The sequence below is a fragment of the Hyaena hyaena genome, unplaced genomic scaffold, assembly GCF_003009895.1.
Source record: "Hyaena hyaena isolate Hyena2069 unplaced genomic scaffold, ASM300989v1 scaffold_944, whole genome shotgun sequence".
Lineage (NCBI taxonomy): Eukaryota > Metazoa > Chordata > Mammalia > Carnivora > Hyaenidae > Hyaena > Hyaena hyaena.
In genome coordinates this window covers 447,587-470,503 of record NW_024081577.1, presented here as the reverse complement: position 1 = coordinate 470,503, position 22,917 = coordinate 447,587, and the positions used below count along the sequence as shown (strand labels likewise).

General features: G+C 44.0%; 2 protein-coding genes across 7 annotated transcripts in view; both read left to right on the top strand.

Moving 5' to 3' along the window:
• TEX26 (testis expressed 26) overlaps positions 1–8,904 on the top strand; it is a 60,047-nt gene extending 51,143 nt beyond the window's left edge. The window contains exon 9 of one of the 2 annotated variants that reach the window (XR_005526182.1): positions 8,821–8,904. The gene's annotated coding sequence lies outside the window, so the exon portion shown is untranslated. The remainder of the gene's footprint in view (positions 1–8,820) is intronic. The other variant, XR_005526183.1, reaches the window with a different exon arrangement.
• An 8-nt stretch (positions 8,905–8,912) lies between these two features.
• LOC120223068 overlaps positions 8,913–22,917 on the top strand; it is a 72,705-nt gene continuing 58,700 nt past the window's right edge. For all 5 annotated transcript variants that reach the window (XM_039221116.1, XM_039221115.1, XM_039221117.1 and 2 more), the window contains exons 1-3: positions 8,913–9,061; positions 17,970–18,023; positions 18,339–18,422. In XM_039221116.1, the coding sequence (XP_039077047.1) occupies positions 8,969–9,061; positions 17,970–18,023; positions 18,339–18,422 (231 nt within the window). In that variant the 5' untranslated portion in view covers positions 8,913–8,968. The remainder of the gene's footprint in view (positions 9,062–17,969; positions 18,024–18,338; positions 18,423–22,917) is intronic.

Sequence of the window (22,917 nt, the reverse complement as noted above, 5' to 3'; positions counted from 1 at the left end):
GAGTCCCACCTCTCATGAAGGGCATGCTCGCACTCCCCTGCCCTTCCCCCATCTACGAAAAGGCTGAGTTCTGTAGTCAGAGAAAGGGTGGGGACAGAGGGCTGCTGGGAAATACATGGTCCCTCTGGGTTTCTTCCCATCTTTTTAGCTGCTCATTTGTAGGCCTTTTACTTCTCTTCCTCTGGCTGTCCTTGAAATATCGGGATTCCTCAGGACTCAGCCTGGGCCCTCCTCCCTTCTCTGTGTGTACTCTCTGCTTAGACAATCTCATCCAGTCCTGTGGTTTTAATTGCCGTTTACATGCTGGCAGCCCTCCAAATTGCTATCTTCAGCCCATACCTCTCCTCTGAGCTCCACATTTGGCATACAACTACCCACTCGACAGTTCTACTTCTGTGTCTCAGAAGCATCTCAGACATGCACGTCCAAAACTGAACTTTTAATTTTCCCCCAACCAGCCCCTCTGCAGGACTTCACATCCTAGAAAACAGCATCTCCATCTGCCCAGTGTTTCAGAACGGATGCCCGGGAGTCAGTCTTGACCCTTACTTTCCCTGACTACTCATCATGATGACTTTTCTTTTGTGTCACTCCAAGGGTCCAGAGTGGGCGCTCAAGAAATATTTGTTGAAAATTGATTGAATGTATTAATGTGGTAAATACCTTGATTGGAGAATGGAAATGTGAAGGGTGAGGGTAATAATGGGTGGCATCCTGATAAAAGATGTTCATTCTGGGATAAATTGAGAGAAACATTCACAGTGCTTTCTGAGAGGTATAATGCCATCTTCCTCCCCAATTCAACATAACCCCACCAATCTTTTTTGTATGTTTATTTATTTATTTTGAGAGAGAGAGATAGAGAGCAAGCAGGGAAGGTGCAGAGAGAGAGAGAGAGGGTGACAGAGAATCCCAAGCAGAGATGTGGGGCTCAAACTCATGAACTGATCACGACCTGAGCTGAAATCAGGAGTTGGGCACTTAACTGACTGAGCCAGGCAGGTGCCCTCCACTGATGTTTCTGACAGGACTTCCATGAGCACTAAAGGAGGGTGGAGATGGAATCTTATAATTTACTTGGATTTCTCTCAGAAGCTTTGGCCTCCATAGTGCTCCTGGTAGCAAAGCCATGTTTGATAGTGCAGTGCACAATGAGGGCCCAATGTGAATTGAAGTTGTTATGAATGACCTGCATTTTCTCTCAAGAAGGCTTGTGGTCAGTGACTAATGAAATGGAAACCTGAGGGATGTTATTCTTGTCTTTTCCACCATTAATGATGCTGATAAACCATGATGTTGGAAAGATGGAGAATTATACCAGTCAGCTACTGCTACATAACAAGCACCTATGACATCTTGAGCATCTATTTCCTACGCATCTTCAGCTTGGCTGAAGTGGCTCATCTAGGCTGGGCATTGCTGGGGTGGTTCTTGATGCTGTCCATCTAGCTGGGTTTGACAGGGATGGCTTTGTTCCACTTGTATTCATTCTGGGTCCCAACCGAAGGGGCAGCAGCTTCACAAAGGAAGTCCTTTTCAGGGTGATGGCAATAAAGGCACAAGAGGGCAAACGGAAGCATTTGAAACCTCTTAAATCGTAAGCTCAGAACTGCCACTCAAAGCTGCCACTTCGGCCAACCAGTCAAAGCAAGTGACAAGACCAAGAGCAATATGTGATGCCATTTGTGGCAAGATCTACTGAGTTACAGGGCAAGTAGCATGGATATGGGGGAGGGGTGGTGAATCAGAGTGATATTTCAATCCGCCCGAGTGTGTACTACATATCAAAGAAAACAGAAGAGAGATCTTAGGTTCAGCTTGAACTGATCAAGCCTAAGGTACGGCTGCATTTCCTCTGTTCCTATCTGCTTGTCACTGTAATTCAAACTACGCCTTACAGTCCCTTTAGAATACGGTATCCACTGTAGTATCCATCCCTCCCAGAGCCATTCCATTAGGTATCTATTCAGGAATGCCCAGACAACTTCCCAGGCTGGTGCCCTGGATGTGAGTTCCTCTAGTATGGTTGTTATGGGAAACATTCCATTTCACATCTGCTGACATGATTTGCTGCCTCTCTAATTTTTTTTTAAAGGAGAAAGAGACTCACATTCTGATGGCTGTAAAGGATAATGAGTAATTTATTCAGAGCTATATACAAATCAGACTATCATCTTCCAGACAGAATCAATAATATAATTTTGAGCCCACACACATTGACGAATGCTAACGCTTCAGCGCAGCTGGGTTGCTATGGGCAACCAGGGCATGCCAGCTCATGATCTGAGCTGGGCCCATGTCTTCCAGCCTGGTAAGCACATTCCGCAGACAGAATCTGTGGGAGCCAAGGATGTTAGTGTTGGCTCTGATCTGGCTGCTGCACAAATGCATCCCCATGATGGTTTGGATTAGTTCTTGTTGAACTGCTCAGCTTTTTTAAACACCTCTTTGTACAGGACTTCTTCAGTATCCCTCTTGTGTCTGTGTTTAAGCAGGCTGGGGGATGGGGTGGGGAGCATGGAAGGAGCTGTGTAGAGTAGAGCAGGTGATAAGAAACTGCTATGGCTGCCGAAGGTCAGAATAGTGAAGGACAGTACTCAGGGCAGAGTTGAAGGAGCAGGCGGGTTGGTCAACTGGAAAAGTGAGCCCCAAGTGTCTTCCCCAAAAGAGGGCCTGATCAGACATTGGGAGCCGACCTATGCTGGTTGGGAAAGCAAGAGCAAGAAACAAAAAGTCACGAAGGGGAAGGAGCAGGTGGTTGAGCACAGGCAGGTGCTCAAATAGTGGGAATGTGGTGAGAGGCAGGCAGGTCCCATTAAAAGAGCTTCGGGAAGAGAGGGCACACAGGAATGGTCCACAATGGTTCCATTTAAATATGTCAGTACAGGGGCGCATGGGTGGCTCAGTCTGTTGAGTGCCCAACTCTTGATTTCTGCTCAAGTCATGATCCCAGGATCGTGGGATCGAGCCCTGCGTCAGGCATGGAGCCTGCTTAAGATTCTCTCTCTCCTTATGCCCCTCTTCCCCACTCATGCTCTCTCTGTCTCTCTTTCTCTCTCTAAAAATAATTTTTTAACTGTCAGTACAAACCGAAATTCACCATCAGAGGATCTTAGCTCAGGCAGCCACAACAGGATACCACGGGCCTGAGGCTTAAACGGCAGACATTTATTTCTTGTGCATCTGGAGGCTGGAAGCCCAAGCATAGGGGTGCTGACATAGTGGGGACAGTGGGAGTCTTGCTGAGGGCTCTCTGCCTGGTTTATAAACAGCCAATTACCTGTGTCCTCACATCATGGAAATACCAATCATCCCTCTTTGAGTTTCTTTTTATAAGAGCATGACTCCATTCACCAAGGTTTTACCCTCATGACCTTATTACCTCCAAAGGTCCGATCTCCAAGTACTACCACACTAGGGATCAGGACTTCACGATGTGTGTTGGATGGGGACACAAACCAAATTAGGGGATGTTCCCAGTGAGAGAGACTCTGGTATTCACAAAAGTCATAAAAACATTTAGAATTAGGTGATGCTTTATGATACAATAACATGACCTGTCTCCCATCACTGGCCCTCGTCTTAGTCAAGTGCATAGTAGAGCAAGCTGACAGAGAGACCTAGGCTGTATCCCACACCTTCCACCAAACAGCAACATGCCTGGACTTGTTCTACCTCAGTTTATACACCTGCCACACTGAGGAGGTGCCTCAGGTGAAAACCACATGAGCAGAAGGTCTTCAATGAGACTAGCTCTGTGCACTCCTAGGCTAGAAAGGAGACCTGTAAGCCGGAGGGTTTATGTGAATTGGGGTGGAGACCCATAAGGAGAGTCTTCCCCCATCCCACCTTTCTTTAAGTGAGAACATTTAAGTTCTACTCATCAAATTTCAATTATACAAGACAGCATCGTCCACTGTCATTACCATGTTGTACATGTAGATTCTCAGACCTTATAACTGAAAGTTTGTATCCTTTTACCAAGTTTTCCCTATTTTCCCCACCCCCAGCTCCTGACAACCACTGCTCTCTTCTCTATTTCTAGGAGTTTGACTATTTTTTTAGATTTCACATATAATTGATACCGTGAAGTATTTGTCTTTCTCTGTTTGATTTCACTTAGCATAATGCTCTCCAGGTCCACCCATGTTATTGCAAAAGACAAGATTTCCTTTTTTTTTTTTCTTTTGGATAAACACCTAGAAGTGGGCTTCCTGGATCCTATGGTATTTTTACTTTTAATTTCTTGAAGAACTTCCATACTGTTTTCCATAGTGGATGCATCAGTTTATATTCCCACCAATAGGGCATGAGGGTTCCCTTTTCTTCACATCCTCGTTCGTGTTTGTCATCTCTTGTCTATTTATAATAAGACATCCTAACAGGTCTGAGGTGAGGAGAGTCTTTAAAGTACAGCAGAGAAATCACAAAAAGTCCTTGGGAGACCAGCTGATCCAACCACCTCACTTCACAGACCAGAAAATTAAGGTCACAGAAGTTAAACAAGTTGCCCATGGGCAGAAAACCAGAAGCTGGCAGGTGTGCCATTCTGTAGGGCAGTGGGGAGCTTTGAGCAGAGGGCAGTACGAGGAAAGGGTCTGCGGGATAGTGGATCTGGGGCTAATAATCAGAGATTGGAGTTTCAAAAGTCAGGGAGACCCAGTTATGAGAACAGAGAACAACAGGATTGAATGACTTGGTGACTGGGTCAGTCAAGAGGACAGATGGTGAGAAAAAGGCACACAATGACTATCCTTCCGAGTTTGGGCAGCTGTACAAACTGGGGTTCTACTCCCAGGAAAGTGAGGAGAAGGAAGAATTAAAAAGGTCTCAGACTCTGGGACTGAGCAGCTGGGTCAAGGGGGCGGCCACTCCCAGGGGAATGAGACTGGTGCCCGTGCTGGGATCCAGGAGCTGTAAGGACAGCCCAAAGGAGGGATCCTGCAGCCAGGCAAGGCTGCTCTAGATTTTGGGGACAGGGGGGCCCCCACCTCCATCTCCCCAACCTCATGTACAGGCAAGCACCAATGTCCTGGCTCCAGAGTTTGCCTCCTGCTCTTCTTTTTCTTGTTCTCAAGTCTTCAGGTGTCCTGTCTTCCAGTATCTGTCCCCAAACCTGACCCTTTTTTATTAACCTGTGTGCATTATCTCCTCTGAACTGACGACCTTGAGCATCACCATTAAGTGCTCGGCTCCCTGTGCACATGATCAACAGTGGCACTGCCATTTCTGAGTGAGAACAAGACACTCTCCACACAGCCTTCCCTGCCTCCCCTCATGCTACAGCGACCACTGTGGGGCAGTCTCCCAGACCTGTCTCCGGCACCCCAGACCTCTACTTCTGATTGCCTGGTAGAGCTCTGTTCCTGGCTATCTCAACAGGAGTTTTGATTCAATATGGTCTTAAGTGCCGTGTCTTTTTTCTCTCTCCACGGTTTTCTAATAGCCTCCTCCCATTCATCTCATCCAAACTCTGGAGCCCCACTTCATCTGCCCCACTTCAAAGTCACAGAAGTCTGTTACTTCATGCATCCACCATCACCTCCATTCCACTACTGCTGCTGTGGTTCAAGCCCTCTGCAGTTCTCTCTCAGACTCCTGAAAACAGGCTCTGCTCCTTCTCACCTCTCCTCTTGCTGCAGAGAGAATGGTCTTTCTAAAATGTCCTGCTGACACTGGCTCTCCGTTGTTGAAGGATGAAAACTCCTTCGTATGATATATACGCTCCTTCAGGATCTGACGCCCCTCATTTTTTTTTGGTCCTTATTATCTTTCATCTCCCTGCTCAACTGCTTGCAACTCTATGACTACCTCCAGCTTCAAGTTCCTTCTTGCCTCTGTAGTTTTACTGGCTCTGTTTCTTCTGGGAAGGCATTGCCCTTCTGGTCTTCCTGGAAAACTAATACTTATCTCTCCAATGGCTTCTTCTTTGGGAAGCACCCCCACCCCCACCCTGACCTGTCCAGCCAGAGTTAAGTGCTTCCTCTCTGCTGTTATAGGGCTCTGACAGACATCCCCCAACACGGCATTTATTGCAGTGTTGAAATTATTGGCTCACCTGTCTGTAATCCTTTTTGTCTTCATAGTGCCAGGATCTAACACAATGTCCAGTATAGGTCATGTGCTTAATAAATGCTGATCCGAGTAAGAGAATGAATGAAGACAGGAACAGGGCATTTCAGCAACACTGTGCTACCATGCCCACCCTCATTCTGAAAGGTCACCACTTTCATAACTCGGGAGCTGGTAGAGTAGATGGAGGGTTTGGACTTATAGATTCTGCTAAGCTGGATAATAAGTAGATTAACTTATTTAGTTAATCTGTTAAGTGTTTAGAGTCAAAATGGAACCTAGAGATTCCTTAGCCCACTTTCTCATTTTAGGGGATGTGACTGGATAATAAGAAAACCACTGAACATAGATCTGACTTAGACTTAATTTTCCTCATACACCCTTTCCACTTACTGCACATAAGTGGGCTAGTTCTTTTATTTTAAATACTGTAAGTTGATTGTTTAGGCTCATTGGAGAACATATAGAATAGAGAGAAAAACAGAGAAAACAGAAACCATGTATGGACTCTACCAGAGACAATTCACTTTTTCGACTTGGGTTTTTGGTTTGCAAGGGAAAGGAGTCTCGAAGTGTCTCAAGCCAAGAGGCTTGGTGGTGGAAAGCCACGTGGATTCACAGGGATTCTTGTGGGAATCTCAGAGCAGGACACTGTCTCTGCATGGGTCCATGATAGGGCTGGAGTGGGGAGTGGCTTTGGATTCTGAGAATATCTGAGAGCCAAACAGCATAGCTAGGAATCTCTCCTGTAGAGCCCCTTGTCCATGTAAGTCTGCATGCTCTACGTGTCTGCTTCTTTCTGTCCTCCTGCAATTTCCTGAATGCTTTTCAAAAACCTAGTTTAAACACTGAAAGAGAGAGAGACTCCTACTGGCCCAGTTCATCTCTTCAGTAGTTCTCGGGCTGCTGGACATCTTCTATACCTTACCCAACCAGCCATGGGCAAGAGAATCTAGAGCACTTGGTCCATCTCATGTAGGGGAGGAAGGGGCAGGGCAAGCCTTAATAACAATAATAACAACAACAATAATAATAGCTAACATGCGTGGAGCACCAACTATATGTCTTGCACTGCTCTAAATACTTGACATACACTTTTACATGTTGCATTTATTTTTTTTTTTAATTTTTTTAAATGTTTTATTTATTTCTAGGAGAGAGAGAGAGACAGCGTGAGCAGGGGAGGGTCAGAGAGGGAGGGAGTCACAGACTGAAACAGGCTCCAGCCTCTGAGCTGGCAGTCAGCACAGAGCCCGACGTGGGGCTCGAACCCATGAACCGCGGGATCATGACCTAAACGAAAGTCACCCAGGTGCCCCTGCATTTACTTTTTACCCTGTGGGTTAAGTACTGTCATTATGATCATTTCACAGTTGGGGAAATTAAGCTTCATAAGCCACATAACTGTATGTCTAAACTATACCATCTCCTGCCCCCCAAAAAAGATCATACTTCTGCAGTGCTTCTATATCCTAGCCTACTCTCTTCTCTTTGCCCTCTTCCTGCAGAGGTCCAGGGCCCTCACTTTAGTTGTCCAAGGTACTTGATTTCAATGCCCATGTTCCCATAGCATCCCTCTCCTTCTCCCCTCCCCTATTCATCCAAATCCTCCTCAACTCAGTTTGCCTCTGGCTCTCTTCCCCTCTCCTCCTCATACCTGCCATTCTTAGGGAGGTTTGTTCAGGACAGACTCAGCGTTCTTTTGGTCACATGAAATAAAATTCCAGGGCACAAAGAATAAGAGACTCTTCAAAGATTTTCACAAGCTCTGTAGACTCAGTTTCCACATCTGGCAATCAAGTAGTATCCAGGATGCTGCAAAAGATGCCCTCTTTATCATTCAATAATCCTGAACTCCACAGTCTGCCCTATAACTAAGCCTCCAAGTGGGATAACTGGTCTAACTCTTTGTTCCTTTCCTGAGAGCCCAGATTATGAGCCCAATAAAATGAAAGAAGATTACAAACTTCTTTTGCCTTACTTGGCAGCCACAGAGATGAATTTCTTCTAAATATATTAAAAAAAAAATCCAGTAAGCAAGAAATTTAAGCAAGGGACTAGCAAGTGTTACTCTCTCTGAGTACAAATACAAAAGGGCACAGTACTTATGAAAAAAAGTCTAGGATCTATTATTGTCTGTTTCCTTAAGATGGAAACACATAGAAAAAGCAACGATCTCAGGCACTTTTGGGGATTTTCCTGAGCAGCCCCCATAACACTCTTGTAAAATTAAAAGTAATTAGGATTATTGCTTAAACAACTTGTCATTTATATCTAATTACCATGCACTACAATAAAAATTATCATGACAGATTCACTTTGTTGTAGGCTTTATTTAATTATAATCCTTAACTTATATGGATTTTGTATTAATTGTTTACTGCTTACTTGTTATAGTGTCTGTTCAGAACTGAAAATATTTAAGAAATTAATAGTTCTAGGCTTATATTGGGGTGTCTTTTCTCTCTCTCTCTCTCTCTCTCTCTCTTTTTATTCTTTTTTCCTTAAGACAGAGTGGGAAGAGCTCAGCTTAAGGTCGTCCATCTTGGTCAGTTAAGACAGACATCTTGCCTCTAACCCCCCCCCCCCCTCCGCAAACTCCTTTCCTACTTTTGGTGCCACTTCTGAGAAGGTGGCTGCTTAAGCTGCTCACAAGGGAACTCCATGTGGAATGGAGGGCCGTGGTGGTGGAGTGGGACCTTACTGAGACCCCTAATGTGACTATGCTCTGGGGTGGGGTCTGGACAGCATCCTAGATGCCGAGGTGATCCTGGCAGAGCCCGTAATGTTCAGAGCCAAGACTTGCCCTGCTGGACCTCAGCCTTCGGGTAAGCAGGGGCTGCCGAGAGCCAACCCTCCGGCCTGGCTGCTTCGGGCCTGCCTCACTAGGCAGAGGATGCGCAGCCACTCCATTGGAACGGAGGACCTGGCTCAGGGGAGGACGCCACCGCACCACGCGGACCTGACTTGGAGCCTGAGGGCGGACAAGGTAAGGGGGCAGGGAGCCGGACCACGGCGTGGGGGGCTGGCTATGCGGTCTGTTGGGCAGAGCCCTGGGGCTTGGCAGGAATCCCCTAGGGTCCATGACCAATAACCCAGTTTAAAGCCAGAGTTAATACTGGGTGTGCTATGTCTCCGCCCACGTGGGGTCCTCCCTGTGCTTAAGGCTCCTTAACCACCTCCGCAGCAGTGCACGCACCTCCCAGAGCCTCCCGTATAACCCACGTGGCCAGCTTCACCACGCTTGCTCGCTCTCCCTTCCATGTCTTTCAACATTTTTTTTTAAATGTCCGGCTGCTTGCCAATATCATGCTTTGCTTTTCAAGGTCACAGTGGCCTCCTCACATAAATCAGATTCATGCTAATATGTCAAGAGTGTGAATAAATTCCAATTAATCCATTTCATCTGATCTCAATTCAGCAAACATTTATGGAGCAATACGTGTGCTGAGCCCTAGAGAAAACTCAAACTTAAATAAAATATAGTCCCCTCAAGATTTTATACAATGAGCACAGTTTTTCCTCAAAGGAAATAGTATTAGGGTGAGATTTTTTTTTAATCTTAGTATTAGTAAAGTATTCAGGTAAATGTGCCCTAGAAATCTAGCAGCACATCAACCCTTGATTTCATAATTACTATTATTTAGAATGAGGCTAAAGAAGGAGCATGTAAAATAAACAAGTCTATTTACAGAAATGCATTAAGTAAATAACAGAAATGACAAAAATCTGTGCAGGTGATGATGGATTTATGGCTAATTTTTGAAGAAGGAGCTTCTTTGAAGGAGCTTCTTCAAAAAGTGGAAGATTTGTAGATAAAAGACATGCTTCTAATGAGGAGGGGGGGAGGCAAGAAAGGCTTCGTGGAGGACGTGACATTAGAGATGGGTCTCCAAGGATGAGTAGGAGTTTTTCCAAGATTGTGTGAAATAGATAGAGGTCACCCATAGGAGGAAACAGCACACTCCAGGACACACAGTGATTGAGGCATATGGGGTCTGAGGGACAGATCTACAATGAATGCAGGAAAATGAAGTTAGAAGTGGATCATGAGGAGTTGAGAACTGGGTTTTGTTCTTTTTTGCCATTGTGACCCATGCAGCTCATCTATCAAAAGGAGCTTTCCTTGGGACAGGATCTTCGTACTGTGGGTGAGATCAATTAATGGGCCAGGAGAATGATTTACTGGAATATGACTGGTCTCTAAAATAAAGACGGACAGTAGTTAATACCAGAGTTCTTCCAGAAGAAGTGCAAGGAGTGTTTTGTGAAGCCTTTGTTTTCTGAGTGTGCGCTGCATCGTGATGGAAAATGGGTGACAGCTCTAAAAGTCTGAAACCAGTGTAGAGTGGCTTTGCTTTACCTATCAGATTCTTGCTTGCTCTCCCACAACTGAAGGGTTTCCATCATCAGCAGAGCTGCAGGGGGTAGTTTGTGGTTGAGGGTGAGTTTTTGACTGATGGTGGCCAGCCTGGGTTTCGATAGTTTGCTAATTGCAGTTGCCCTGGCCACACTGTAACAGGGCTGTGCCTGCCAGGGGGCTCCCCGTTGCCATCCCGGAATAGTGACAAGATCTGAGTCTCTTGGCATGAAGCCTGTGTGGGACAGTGAGGAATCCAGGCTATGCAGGAGGCTGTGGGTTGAAGCCACTTCAAAGCAAAAGGGCTGGCCTGTGTGGCACATATTGAAATCAGCTGTGGGAAAACAGGCACACAGCAGCAGTTTTTGGTTTGTGTTAGAAACTAGAAGAGCCAGCATTGCTCATAGAGTAGAGTTCTGGCTTTGGATTTAGGAGATGGAGACTTTTTCTGCTCTACCGCTAACTTCTGTGCTGACAGCCAGTGGGAAAGAGCTGAGGAAAGGCAGTAGACAGCACAGCCAGCCCACTGTGGGCTAGTTCAAGTTTATCATCACCGTCTCCAGACTTATTTCATCTTACAGGGCTCCAGCCTTGTTCCTGTTCCATCTGCTCCTTCATATAACACTCCTCCCTCTCTTGAAGCCCTCTCAGGGCAAGACCTAGAAATTTCTTTCTTTTCTGAGTGTACAAGACTGATAATGTCTTGAATATACCTTTGCAGAAGATTTTGTACTTCAACAAGGCTGAGTACCTCAATGTGAAGAAGAAAGTCTAGCTGGACTCTGGCATTGGTCAGTGAGCAGAGTGTCTGTGGGGCCCCTCCTGACACGGTTCAAGCACAGTGTGTAGTGGCTCACCCCACCTCTGCATACATTCACATTTGGTTGGCACTACTTACAGCCTGGCTTTTAAGGCTGAAAAGATCCTGATCAAACGTCCTTTCTTTATACGTAAAGAAACCAGGACCCAGAGGGACGAAGTAAGTTAAGTTCCATTGAATAGGTATTTTTTGAGCACCTACTCTGTGCCAGACATGATACTCAATGCAAGGAGACAATGATTCATATGATACCGTTTCTACCCACATCTTCCACCATCACATACCCGTCCGCTCAGACTCAGAGTGGGATTGTCACTTCTGCAGGCCGGTCTGCCACTGAGAGTAGACAGATAGGGCACCAGGATTCTTTACTTTGATGGCGCTGTGTGTGAATATTGACTTGTAAATGGTTTGCATTGAGCCTAGGGATGGCACTGGGAGAACAATAATTGTCATGTCTCTGAAATCGCGGGAGATAAAGGAAGATCCAGCAGGCAGGGATGAAAAAAATGCACAAAAATGCACACTGAGGAATTTTGAAGCTATCAGCTTCTCTTCAGTCAACAGAATTCAACAGATATTTGTTGAGTGCTAGTTTGTGCCCGTTACCGAGAAGGGTACTGAGAACACAAAAATCAATGAGGCCTGTTGGCTACCATGAGAAAGTCTGTGACACAGTCTGCTGTGTTTTTCACACTGCGGGTCCTGTGGGTCAGGAAATCAGCCTAGCAGATGATAATAAGCATGACTTAAGGGGAGTAAAAAAGGAAATAGAAGAGAATAGAATAAGAAGTAGAGTGCCTCAAATATATTAAAGGTAAATAGTGTTCCACAAAATCATGACTTTCCAACTTTCTTTTATATCAAAATCCTCACCGAGAATCTGCTAAACATGTATATATATATATATATGCATGCTATAAATCATATATGTGTATATACATATATATATACATGCTCACAATGTTTTATGAAATTTTATATGTGTATTTACATATATATAATTTATAGAAGACACATATGTATATGTTTAACAGATTCTCACCTAAGATTGTGATATAAAAGAAAGTTTAGAGGTCATGATTTACAGTACCTAACATGGAAGGGCATACCTGCCTGTGGTAGACGCCCAGTCATTTGGTGAGTGACCGTGTGTCAGTGATCTGGTGCCACAGCGACACTGCAGATCAAGCAGCACAGAACTTCAGCGGCATCCAACACTACAAATTGGCTTCTCACATGCCACAGAGTCAGCTGCGTCCATTATGCCTGGCTGGCTCACATGTCTGGAAACCAGTAGCTTGTCAGCTGATCTAAGAGCTGAGTGGCTGGGATGACTGGAACCATTTGAGATGAGTGTCTCTCATTTTCCAGCAGACTAGACTTGGCATGTCTTTATGTCGATGGCATGAGCAAGAGGACGTGCCCAGTTGTGCAAACACTTTTTAAGCCTCTGTTTGCATCATGTTTTCTAATTTTCCATTGACCAAAGCAGCTAGTCTCCACGCCAGACCCAGGAACAGGATGGGAAGGTGTTGTTACTTGGCAGACGTGGGCCATTTTCACAGTTTGCCACAATGAGCAGTGAAGTTGGATTTGCTTTGATTGATTCTGTCCCCAGGCTATTGGTCTTCCCTTCTCTGATCGTGGCTATCAACAGCTAGTGCCTAGAACTCTGGGAGTCATGACAGGAGCCCCTCTCCCCTTTGCAGGCTAACACAGGAGTTACAGGTGGTAGGTGAGGAGGTGCCCTCAGGAGACAGCTTAAAAGGGACACAGGATGTGATTAAGGACCTCCTAGGGAGGCAGGGCTGGGGTGAAGGACAGTGAGGTGAGAGGGTATGAGGGAAGCCTGGGGTGGGGAGGGGGGGAGGCGCGGGATGCGAGGCTGATAACAACTGGGAACATCCCTGTCCTTCTAAGTCTGCATTTGGTTCATGGGGAAAGTTCCAGTAGACTTGTTCCAGCCATGGGAAGGGTTCATTCCATTTCTGTTGTAGAAGGAAACCAGACTTCCAGTCTTGATCTTACTGTGACCTTGGGCAAGTTACTTATCTTTTCTGGTCCTCAGTTTCCCCACTGTAAAGGAAGAGGGCTGACTCTCTGGGTTCTAAGATCCCTTCCAGCTCAGTCCTTCTCTGGCCCTTTCCCTGGTTGCCTTGCTCCTGGTACAGATCTGTTGCTCCTGTTCTCACTCTTCCCCCTACCCCCCAACCCCACCCGCAGCTCGTGGCACAGCAAATCCATCTTGGCTTTTCTCTGCCAAGAGTGAATATTGCTTCACAATTCTCCTCAACATAGGACTTGACTGCTACTGTTGATCAGAACACACATGCAAGGTCAGCCTTGTCCTACTTATTTGGTGAGGCTGGAGGAAGTATCTCTCTCTAAACCACTCGGAGGCTGTGGAATCTACCGAAGCAGCTGGAAAAGCAGGAATGTATTCATTTTAGGTTAATTTAGAGAAACAAGCTGGGAAATGCTTGGGCTGCTCCTTGCAACAAATTTGGACCCTTTTAAACCATTACACAAGCTGTAAAATCTCCCTGTGGTGGGAAGTCTTTAATACTCATGGAGGGAAGAGGAAGGATTTGACTCTTCCAATGTCACCACACTTTTAACCACATAACATATAACCATAACCGATATAAGAGAGTAAGAATATCTCCAAGTAAAGGGGAATCTGAGGGCCATCTTTAGGGTACCAGCAACCTGAGCTGAAACAATCCATTTTGATTTTTAGATTGTCCAGAGGAGGGACGTGAATGATAGTGAACGGGATAGGTCTTGAAATCCATATTTCTCCACAGTCCATTCATCTGTGTGTGTTCCCTTGGGAGGTGTCCCAGGACCTCAGGCAGAGGCTGGGCAGCAAAACATCCAGCTGGGTGATCAGGGACCTGGTCCGCAGCACAGACAGCCTGTGTGGGGATCCTCCTTCCAGTAGTGACTAGTTGTGGGAAGCTGGGAAAATTCATTGGCCATTCTGTGCCTTGGTTTCCCAATATTTATTTATTTAAGGAGAGAGAAAGAATCCCAAGCAGGCTTAGTGCTGTCAGTGTGGAGCCTGATGCAGGGCTGGATCCCAGGAACTGTGAGATCATGACCTGAGCCAGAATCAAGGCTCGGACGCTTACCTAACTGAGCCACTCAGGCACCCCTGTTTCCTGACTTTTAAATTAGGGAACATAATCTCCTTACAGAGTTATGAAGGGTGATGGAAACATGCAGATCAGATGCCCAGTGGCCAGCTCAGTAAAGGTTAGGGGGTAGTGGCGGTGGTGCCTCAGGTGCAGTAATTATTTTAAGATTGAAGCTACTCTTTTAATCTTTTTGCTCCTACCATGGCTAAAACGATCGTCTTTTTTTAAAGCCTTGGCTGATGGTGGGTTTGAGAATTCCTGGAACACTCACCCAGAAAACCCCCCTCCCTTGTTTTTTCTCTTCTTCCCTAGCTTATGCTATGATCTTTAGGCACACAAATGCTTTCACCAGCTAGGTTCAGTGGACAACTCCCTGCAGCCTGCCTCTTTTCCTCTTCATCACATGATCTGCCACGGAATCTCCTAAATTTCAACCCATAGGACACCCCAAACCCTCTGAAGTTATTTTCTCTTGGAAATTCTTAAGACCACAGGATCATATCTATTTTCTGAAGCTATAGAGGCAGCCGCTCAAGGAACAGATTTTCAAAAGGATACTTTATTCGATTAATTAGTCAATTCCCTTGTCGGAGATGTGAAATTACCCCTAAACCATCCTGACTGAGGAGGCTCTTACAGTGAGAAGCACAAAGATGTTGGGCTGTAACAATAGGAGAATTCATTTGCAATGCAAATGAGCAACCAGCAGGCAAATGAATTCTTATGGGAAAATCACTCTAATCATAAAAACCACTTGCTTTGGGGAGACGGCAATGTAAGGACAAGCAGAATTATAGCTCCATGAATTCCCCTCTAATATAGGATATTAGAGAATTATCCAGGTAATTTTCTATGAAATTGCATTTGAGTAGAGCAAAATGCATTGCTGGGCAATAGATAATATCTTTAAAATGTGACTCCACAATTGTAGACTGAATTATTTATGGTTGTCACTGTAGCTATGATAGTTTGGAAATAAAATAGTCAGGCTTTTCTCCCTGTTTTTATTTGTAGGAAAACAAGTCATTCAAGCTTTTTAGTGATACAATGTGACTTGCTGTCGATGGCAGTTACGAATTTTCAGGCTCTGCCAAGCACAGGAGTACCCAGAAGGGACATATGTTTTCTCTGCTTTGTGTTCCAAATTTGCCTTAAAAAACATGCAATTATGTGAAGGCCTGATTTATATTTTCAAGGAAAAGCACAATAATGGCTCTGTTTTGTACCCGTGTTTCTCCAAAACGTATTTATATTGCTGCCTTTTCAGAAGAAGTTGGCTAATGATCATTGGATTTTTGATTTCCGTCATGACATATGAAAATTTGATGAGGTCTGTGAGATTTAAGAACTGTTTTCTTAAGCGCAATGGAAATTTAGTTAACAGAGTTTTGCACGGCAAGCCTGAAAAATACTTACCTTTCATCTGTTTCCTTCTTTTTTTTTCTTTTGGTGGAAGGTGGGAGAAGGGACGCAGGAAAAATTGTTTTTGGAGCCAGGATGGAATAGAATGATCAGGATAACAAAGAGTGAACCTTGGAAAATTGGAAGGCTGTGGGAGTATAATAATGTAGGAGGGGCAGGGAGGGATAGCACATTTCCTGGGGATGGAGAGATGGCTCTGGGGAGAAAATGAGGCTTTTTGGTTACATTTATACGTTAATGAAAATTACCACAAAGCCCTTTATAAATTATATAATCACACTGGCTGTAGATTTCATGCCCTTCATTTCTGCTATTTATGATGGCGTTCACACTCCTCTTTCAGCAGCTTTTCTGGTAAATTTATTGAGAGAAGATGAGTTAGTCTCTTTCTGGATTGGGGAGCCCCCTCCTGGGAGGTAGGGCAATTTTTTTTGTTGTTTATTCTCTTTCAGTAATGGAAATAGAGCAAGGTCAAATGCCAGTTTCATATAATAAGGGAGTTAGGGGACAAATAATCACAAGGTGTAAAATTTCAGGAAATTTTGAAGCTAAGAGGAAAGGAAAGGTATCAAGGCAGTGAAAAGACAGAAGGAAGGATAACATATCTGCACATGTTTTTACCGCCTTGTACAAATCTAGAGTCACTCTGTAGTTTAGGAGTACATATCTTATATAATATACAGGCTCATAAAGTATGTTGTATATTTAAAATCAGAAAGACTCAGAAAGATAGAATGTAAAAAAATTGGAATGATAGCATGTCTTGCCCATAATTTTTCAATCTTAATGGAGATAATTTTCAAAATCTTTAAAAAATTGTTTTGCCCCTCCCTGGAACTCATGTCTAGGGTGCAGGATGAGAAGTCACATGCTCTGAGAGGTGCCATCTTGCTAGACGTCAGATTCATGTACATTTTTCTATATGTGTTGCATGTGAGCCTCATAAACTCTCATCTGCTGTTTTTGGATTTGGAGAAGGTTTGGTCCAAGAACTTTTTCATTCACTGGTAATGGGTTTTGTTGGGTAAGGGAAACGATCCCTCAGTGTGATGGAATCATCTTTTATACTATGGAGATGATTCCCCCAGTCAGCTTTTGAATATTACCTTTTAGGTTCAGCCCTTACCAGAAAAGCTCTACATGGAAATTTTAACTAGAAACTTCAGGTGGAGTGTTTTCCCCTTCTAGAGCTAGGTTTCCAATTTTGTTCCTTGATGAAAGCAAATTAAAAAGTAATTATGGGATCATTCAAGATAGAATTTGAAAGGTACTTCAATTTTATGAAATGATGTGTCTCTCAATAGCTTGGTGTCAGTCTGAGTTTTATGGTAAAGGCCACTACCCTGGAAGGTTAGAGGCTGGGCATAGTGATTTCAGAGGATAATTCTATTGGGGGAAATAACCAATTTCGTCCTTTGCTATCTTCTTCAAGCCTCATGACATGGGGCAAGAACACTGGAGTTTAACTTGGCTGGTCACAGTTTATTCATTCATTCTAAGCCAGAAGTTTAGAGATTTTTGTTTAAAAAAGCCAAATCATTGAGATGGTAGTTCAGAGGCTGGGGGTGAGAGGGGCATCCTCTGGTGGTCTGTTTGTTGAACTAAGGACAGGTGACTAAAAGATGGCTGGTTTCCCTCATACCCCATATACCAAGAGCCTCTGAAAATGTACCCCACGAAAAGAGGTCCTAGATCACTTCTCCCAGGACTTCCTCCTGGTTCTACCTGGGTTGAGATGGAACTGGGGTCAGAGGATGTGGCAGAAAGCAGATCTACTGCACAGGACACCTGATAGGGAAGAGAAAGTCTTTGGAATATGATGTAGCAAAATATTTTCAGTCTCCCTTTTCCCATTTCTGTCCTGGTCCTGACAAGTCTGTGACTGTCCTCTCTTCCCCTCCTACTCCATCGCTACCTGCTCTTTCTTCCAGCCCCATCCAGCCACTCCTCCCCCAGAACTGGGAACTGGGAAGTCAACTGAATTGGAACTGAGGCTAGGAAAAATGAGGGTTGGACTATTCTCAGTGTTGGAGGCTTAACTGTCTCAGTGGCCTCTCATAAAGGGAGACATTAGGGGTTCCAGAAGTTGCATTTTATGGGCATTACCATTGGTGTTATATGTTTTTAACTTGTTTTCTTTTTTTTTCATGAGATCGAAGATCTAATGACCCTAGAAGTGCTACAGAACATAAATGCACTCTTTCAGGTAAGACTTGACCAGGTGAGCTTTCTAGATATTCATCGGGTAATTTGATTCTCTCTCTGATGGCTGATTTTTCGGTGCAAAGTACAATCCTTTTAAATTCCTATAACATAGCAGTGAAAAATAAATTCTCCTTAATTGTCATTTCTTAATGGAATTAGAAACAAATTGTGAATGCATGAGAGAAATGAACAAAAGGGGATAGATAGCATGTTAGATGTTGACAAGGTTTAGGTAAGTCTAATTAGACTTTCGGTGCTCCCAGACTAAACAAAAATGCAACTACTTTCATCGCTAATTATTCTTTTTCCCTTCTAGAAGTATGAAAAGAGAGGAAGACAGATGCTGGACATGGAAACGTTCAAATGCATAATGAAGCAGAGTATGAGGTCACAGAGTAAAGTAAATGGATTTTATGAATGTTGGATTATTGAAAACCATAGTTAAAACTTTACCTGTATGAACGAATTAGGCTTGATGTTCTATCTGTAAGATCACTCTCAGCTCTAAACTGATTTCTGCTAATATCTGCCTGATTCACAGAACAGTTTATTTGGGAAAATATTTTTCAATTATTTATTTTATTTTATTTTTTTACAAATAGTTTATTGTCAAATTAGTTTCTACATAACACTCAGTGCTCATCCCCAAAGTGCCCTCCTCCATGCCCATCCCCCCCTCCTCCCCTCATCCATCAGTCCTCAGTTTTTGTCAGCATTCAAGAGTCTCTCATGGTTTGCCTCTCTCCCTTTCCCCCACCATTTCCTCCCTTCTTCTCCCCCTTGTTCCTCCGTCAAGTTCCTCCTAATCCTCCTATACGTGCAAACATATGATATTTGTCCTTCTCTGCCTGACTTATTTCGCTCAGCATAACCCCCTCAAGGTCCATCCATGTTGCTACACATGGCCAGATTTCATTGTTTCTCATTGCCATGTAGTATTCCATGGTATAGATAAACCACATCTTCTTGATCCATTCATCTGTTGATGGACACTTAGGCTCTTTCCATGTTTTAGCTATTGTGGTTCAATTATTTAAAAGATACTCAACCAACAAGATATTTACAAACTTTTATTGAGAAGGAGAGGAAGGTTCTTGTTGGATCACTAGTTATGTCTGTAGACGGTCCCCAACTGATGATAGTTTGACTTTAAGATGTATGTGAAAATCATATGCGGTCAGTAGGAGCCATATTTTGAGTTTTTATTTTTTCTCCAGAGTCAGCGATGTGGTCTGAGCCTCTCTTGTAATGCTGGCCAGCAGCCACGGTGCCTAGTCAGCCACGCACTCATGAAGGTCAAGGGCTGTCACTAACAACTGTTCTGTACCCAGATGACCATTCTGTTTGTCACCTTCAGTGTAGTATTCAATGCTTTAAAATAAAACAGACTTTGCATTAGATAATTTTGCCCAACTGAAGACTAATGTAAGTGTCCTGATCACGTTTAAGGTGGGCTAGGCGAAGCTATGGTGTTTGATAGGTTAGGTATATTAAATGCATTTTCCACTTAAGATATTTTCAACTTACAATAGGATTATCAGGAAGTACCCTGATTATCCTAAATTGTAGAAGATCTATCTGTTGTTTCCAAAGAGTGTGGACTGGAATTAAATAGTTTAAACATTCCTTCTGCCATCCTGGTTAGCTCAATTGTTAGCTGAGAATATGAAATCTTGGGGCACCTGGGTGGCTCAGTCAGTTGAATGTCTGACTTTGGCTCAGGTCATGACCTCACAGTTCATGGGTTCCAGCCCTGTGTTGGTCTCTGTGCTGACAGCTCAGAGCCTGGAGCCTGCCTCAGATTCTGTGTCTCCCTCTCTGTGTCCCCTCTCCTGCCCCCATTCACATTCTGTCTCTCTCTCTCTCTCTCTCAAAAATAAACATTAAAAAAAAAAAGAATATGAAATCTTAATGAATGGCCATTCAGTCTCCTTTAACCAAATGCCACAAACTGGGTGGCTTATAAAAAAACATTTATTCTGGGGCGCCTGGGTGACTCAGTCTGTTAAGCACCCAACTTCGGCTCAGGTCATGATCTCACAGTTTGTGGGTTCAAACCCCGTGTAGGGCTCTGTGCTGACGGCTAGCTCAGAGCTTAGAGCCTGGAGCCTGTTTTGGATTCTGTGTCTCCCTCTCTCTGACCCTCCCCTGCTCACACTCTCTCTCTCTCTCAGAAATTAAAAAAACAAACAAACAAACAAACAAATAAAAAAACATTTATTCTCCACAGTTCCAGAGGTTGGAAGTCTGAGATCAGAGTCAGGTGAGGGCTCTCTTCCAGGTTGTAGACTTCTCCTTATGTCCTCATGTGGCAGAAGGGACTTGGGAGCTCTGTGGGGTGTCTTTCATAAAAGCACAAACATCATTCACAAAGGCTCCATCCTCATGGCCTGAGCACCTCCCAAAGTCCCCACCTCCTAATACCATCACATCAGCCATTAGGACTTCAACATATGAATTTGGAGGCGGGGTCAGAACACAAACACTCAGTCCATAGCAATAAATAATTCTATTTAAATAATCATTATGTATATATAATCATATTCTAAAAGAAGGGGCTCTTCCAGCTCCACTTACTAAGTCTTCCTGATTACAGCTTAAATTATATATAAAAGCAAATTCAAGGTAAAGCTCTTAGATCTAGTCCCTGGAATTTGAAAAAAGAATGCCCCTTCTAAGTGCAAAACCCACAGTTTTAACAGCCACAGTGAAGTTTAGGTGTGTCTAAAATTTCTCCTACGATGAGAAATGATCATTAAATGGAACCTATTTTTAAACAATCACCCCTCTATTTGTGCAATACTATATACAAAGAACTTCTGTTTGGAGGAGAGAGTGTTTTTAAATGGATAAATTATTGGGTGTCCAACATTACAGATCTTTTTAACCACAGCAGTCTAATTACCTATATTTTAAGAATGCCTGGCCGCCTAGTCAGCCACTCACTCCCTTACCCTCTCATTCATCCATTCAGTAAATGTTTAGTGGGCCAGTATTTACTTAATAAATAGTTACTAAGGCTTTGTTTTAGTCCGTGGGGCACACAGTCAGTTAAGATATAGTCTCTACCCTCAGAGAGATCAGAGCCACTCTAGAATTCAGCGTGGGTGCCGTGGGGGCATATCACCCAGACCAGGGAGTTGGGCCTGGAGGAGACAAAACTTGGGCTGAGTTTTGAGGCATGAAGGGAATCGCTCCATAAAGGAGGGATAGACAGGCAAGGTCTTCCAGAAGACGGACCAGCATTTCCAGAGACACACAGGCAAAAGCCAGCATGCTGCTGTCAAACACCTCTAGGGAATATGAACAACAGAATGTAGGACTGGGATCAGATTTTTTGGGACCACTTGTACTAAGGTTAATTTTATACAGTATATCACCGAGGAGCCACAAAACCATGTCTCCCTTTACTTATTTATCAAACAATTCATTTGTGTTTGTGTGACCATACTGTCTTAGGGTCTTTACGTGTTTCATTTCATTAGTCTCTGAATATCTGAATAGCTTTGTTGGAAGGCATTCCTATTTATTTTGTAGCTGAAAAGACAGAAGGTTGGAGATTCTGAGTAATGTACCTCAGCTTCTCAGGAAGGCATTTGGGACAGTCACGGGGCTTCATTAAGTCATCAGGGCAAGCCTGTCATCAGGGCAAGCCTGTCATGCTCTCCTGCTGTCAGCACGTGGGCTCTTCTTCATGGCTCAAGATGGCTGCTCAGACTCTAGCCAACATGATCTCACTCCAGACAGCAGGAAGAGAGAAGGGGCAAAAAAGAATGTACTCCTTCCCTTTAAGGACAATTCTCAAAAGCTGCCTGTGATTTTTTTTTTTTTAACTTTTCAGTCAGAAATGAATCACATGTCATATACAGCCACAAAGGAGCCCGGTAAATGTGGTGATTTTTTTCTGAGGAAACATGTGTTCAGTTAAAAGTTGTATGTTCTCTTAGTAAGGAAGGATGGCTAAGAGGAACACCTAACAGTCCCATGTCCTCTCCACTGTTCTAGGGTTTCATAGTCTAGTCCCTGCTAAAAAAACAGGAATTATCCCCTTCACTTTTTCTAGGAAGTGTTGACTTAGTCAAAATTTAATGCCAGAAAAGGTCGAGGGCACTAAAGAATAGCATTTAGGAAGAGCACAATGTACAGGCTGAGCATTTCAGACGTGGGTGGCATCTATAGGAATGGGAGTCTTAGTCCAAAAGTCCACCAAGCCCTTGGGTTTTGCGGAGAGTAGAAGAAGTGATACCCTATTTTCTTACTCTATATCTTTACATGTACTGTTCCTTTTGCCTAGAATGCTCTCCTCCCATGTTTTGCTTCAGAAAAGACTCTCTGAATTCTGATTTTTTAAAATATTATCAGAATCTAGCACCATGTGTGTGACACATTCAGGTGCCCCATAAATGTTGAATGAATGAATGATGTTAAGGCAGTGAGGCCATTGTGGACTTGAAAGGGTCTGTCCTAGCTTTCCTAGAAATTAAGAGATGCTTCTTTTAACCTGACAGTGGTCTGTAGTTACCTGGGGCAGAGAATGAATCACTTTGTGTTACATCTTTGTCTTGTTTGTGTCCCCACTATACAGTGAATGGTGTGAGGGCAGGTGACACACATTTCAGCTCTTGAGGCCTCAGCATCTGACACAGCACATGGTATACCATTGGTGCTCAATCTGTGTTTCTTCTGTGAGTGAGTCATTGCGTGGAGGAAGTAGGCAAATGCCTGTCAGAATCCCACATAATCTCGCTGAGAAGGCAGTGCCATGGGCAGAATCCATTTATGTATAGATCTATCCTACCCCCCACCCTGTCCCAGCTCTGGGCTGGAAGAGAGACCATTTGATGACCCATGCCCTGTCTGAGGGCCAAATCCTGCCAGGGCTTGCAATGACGTGT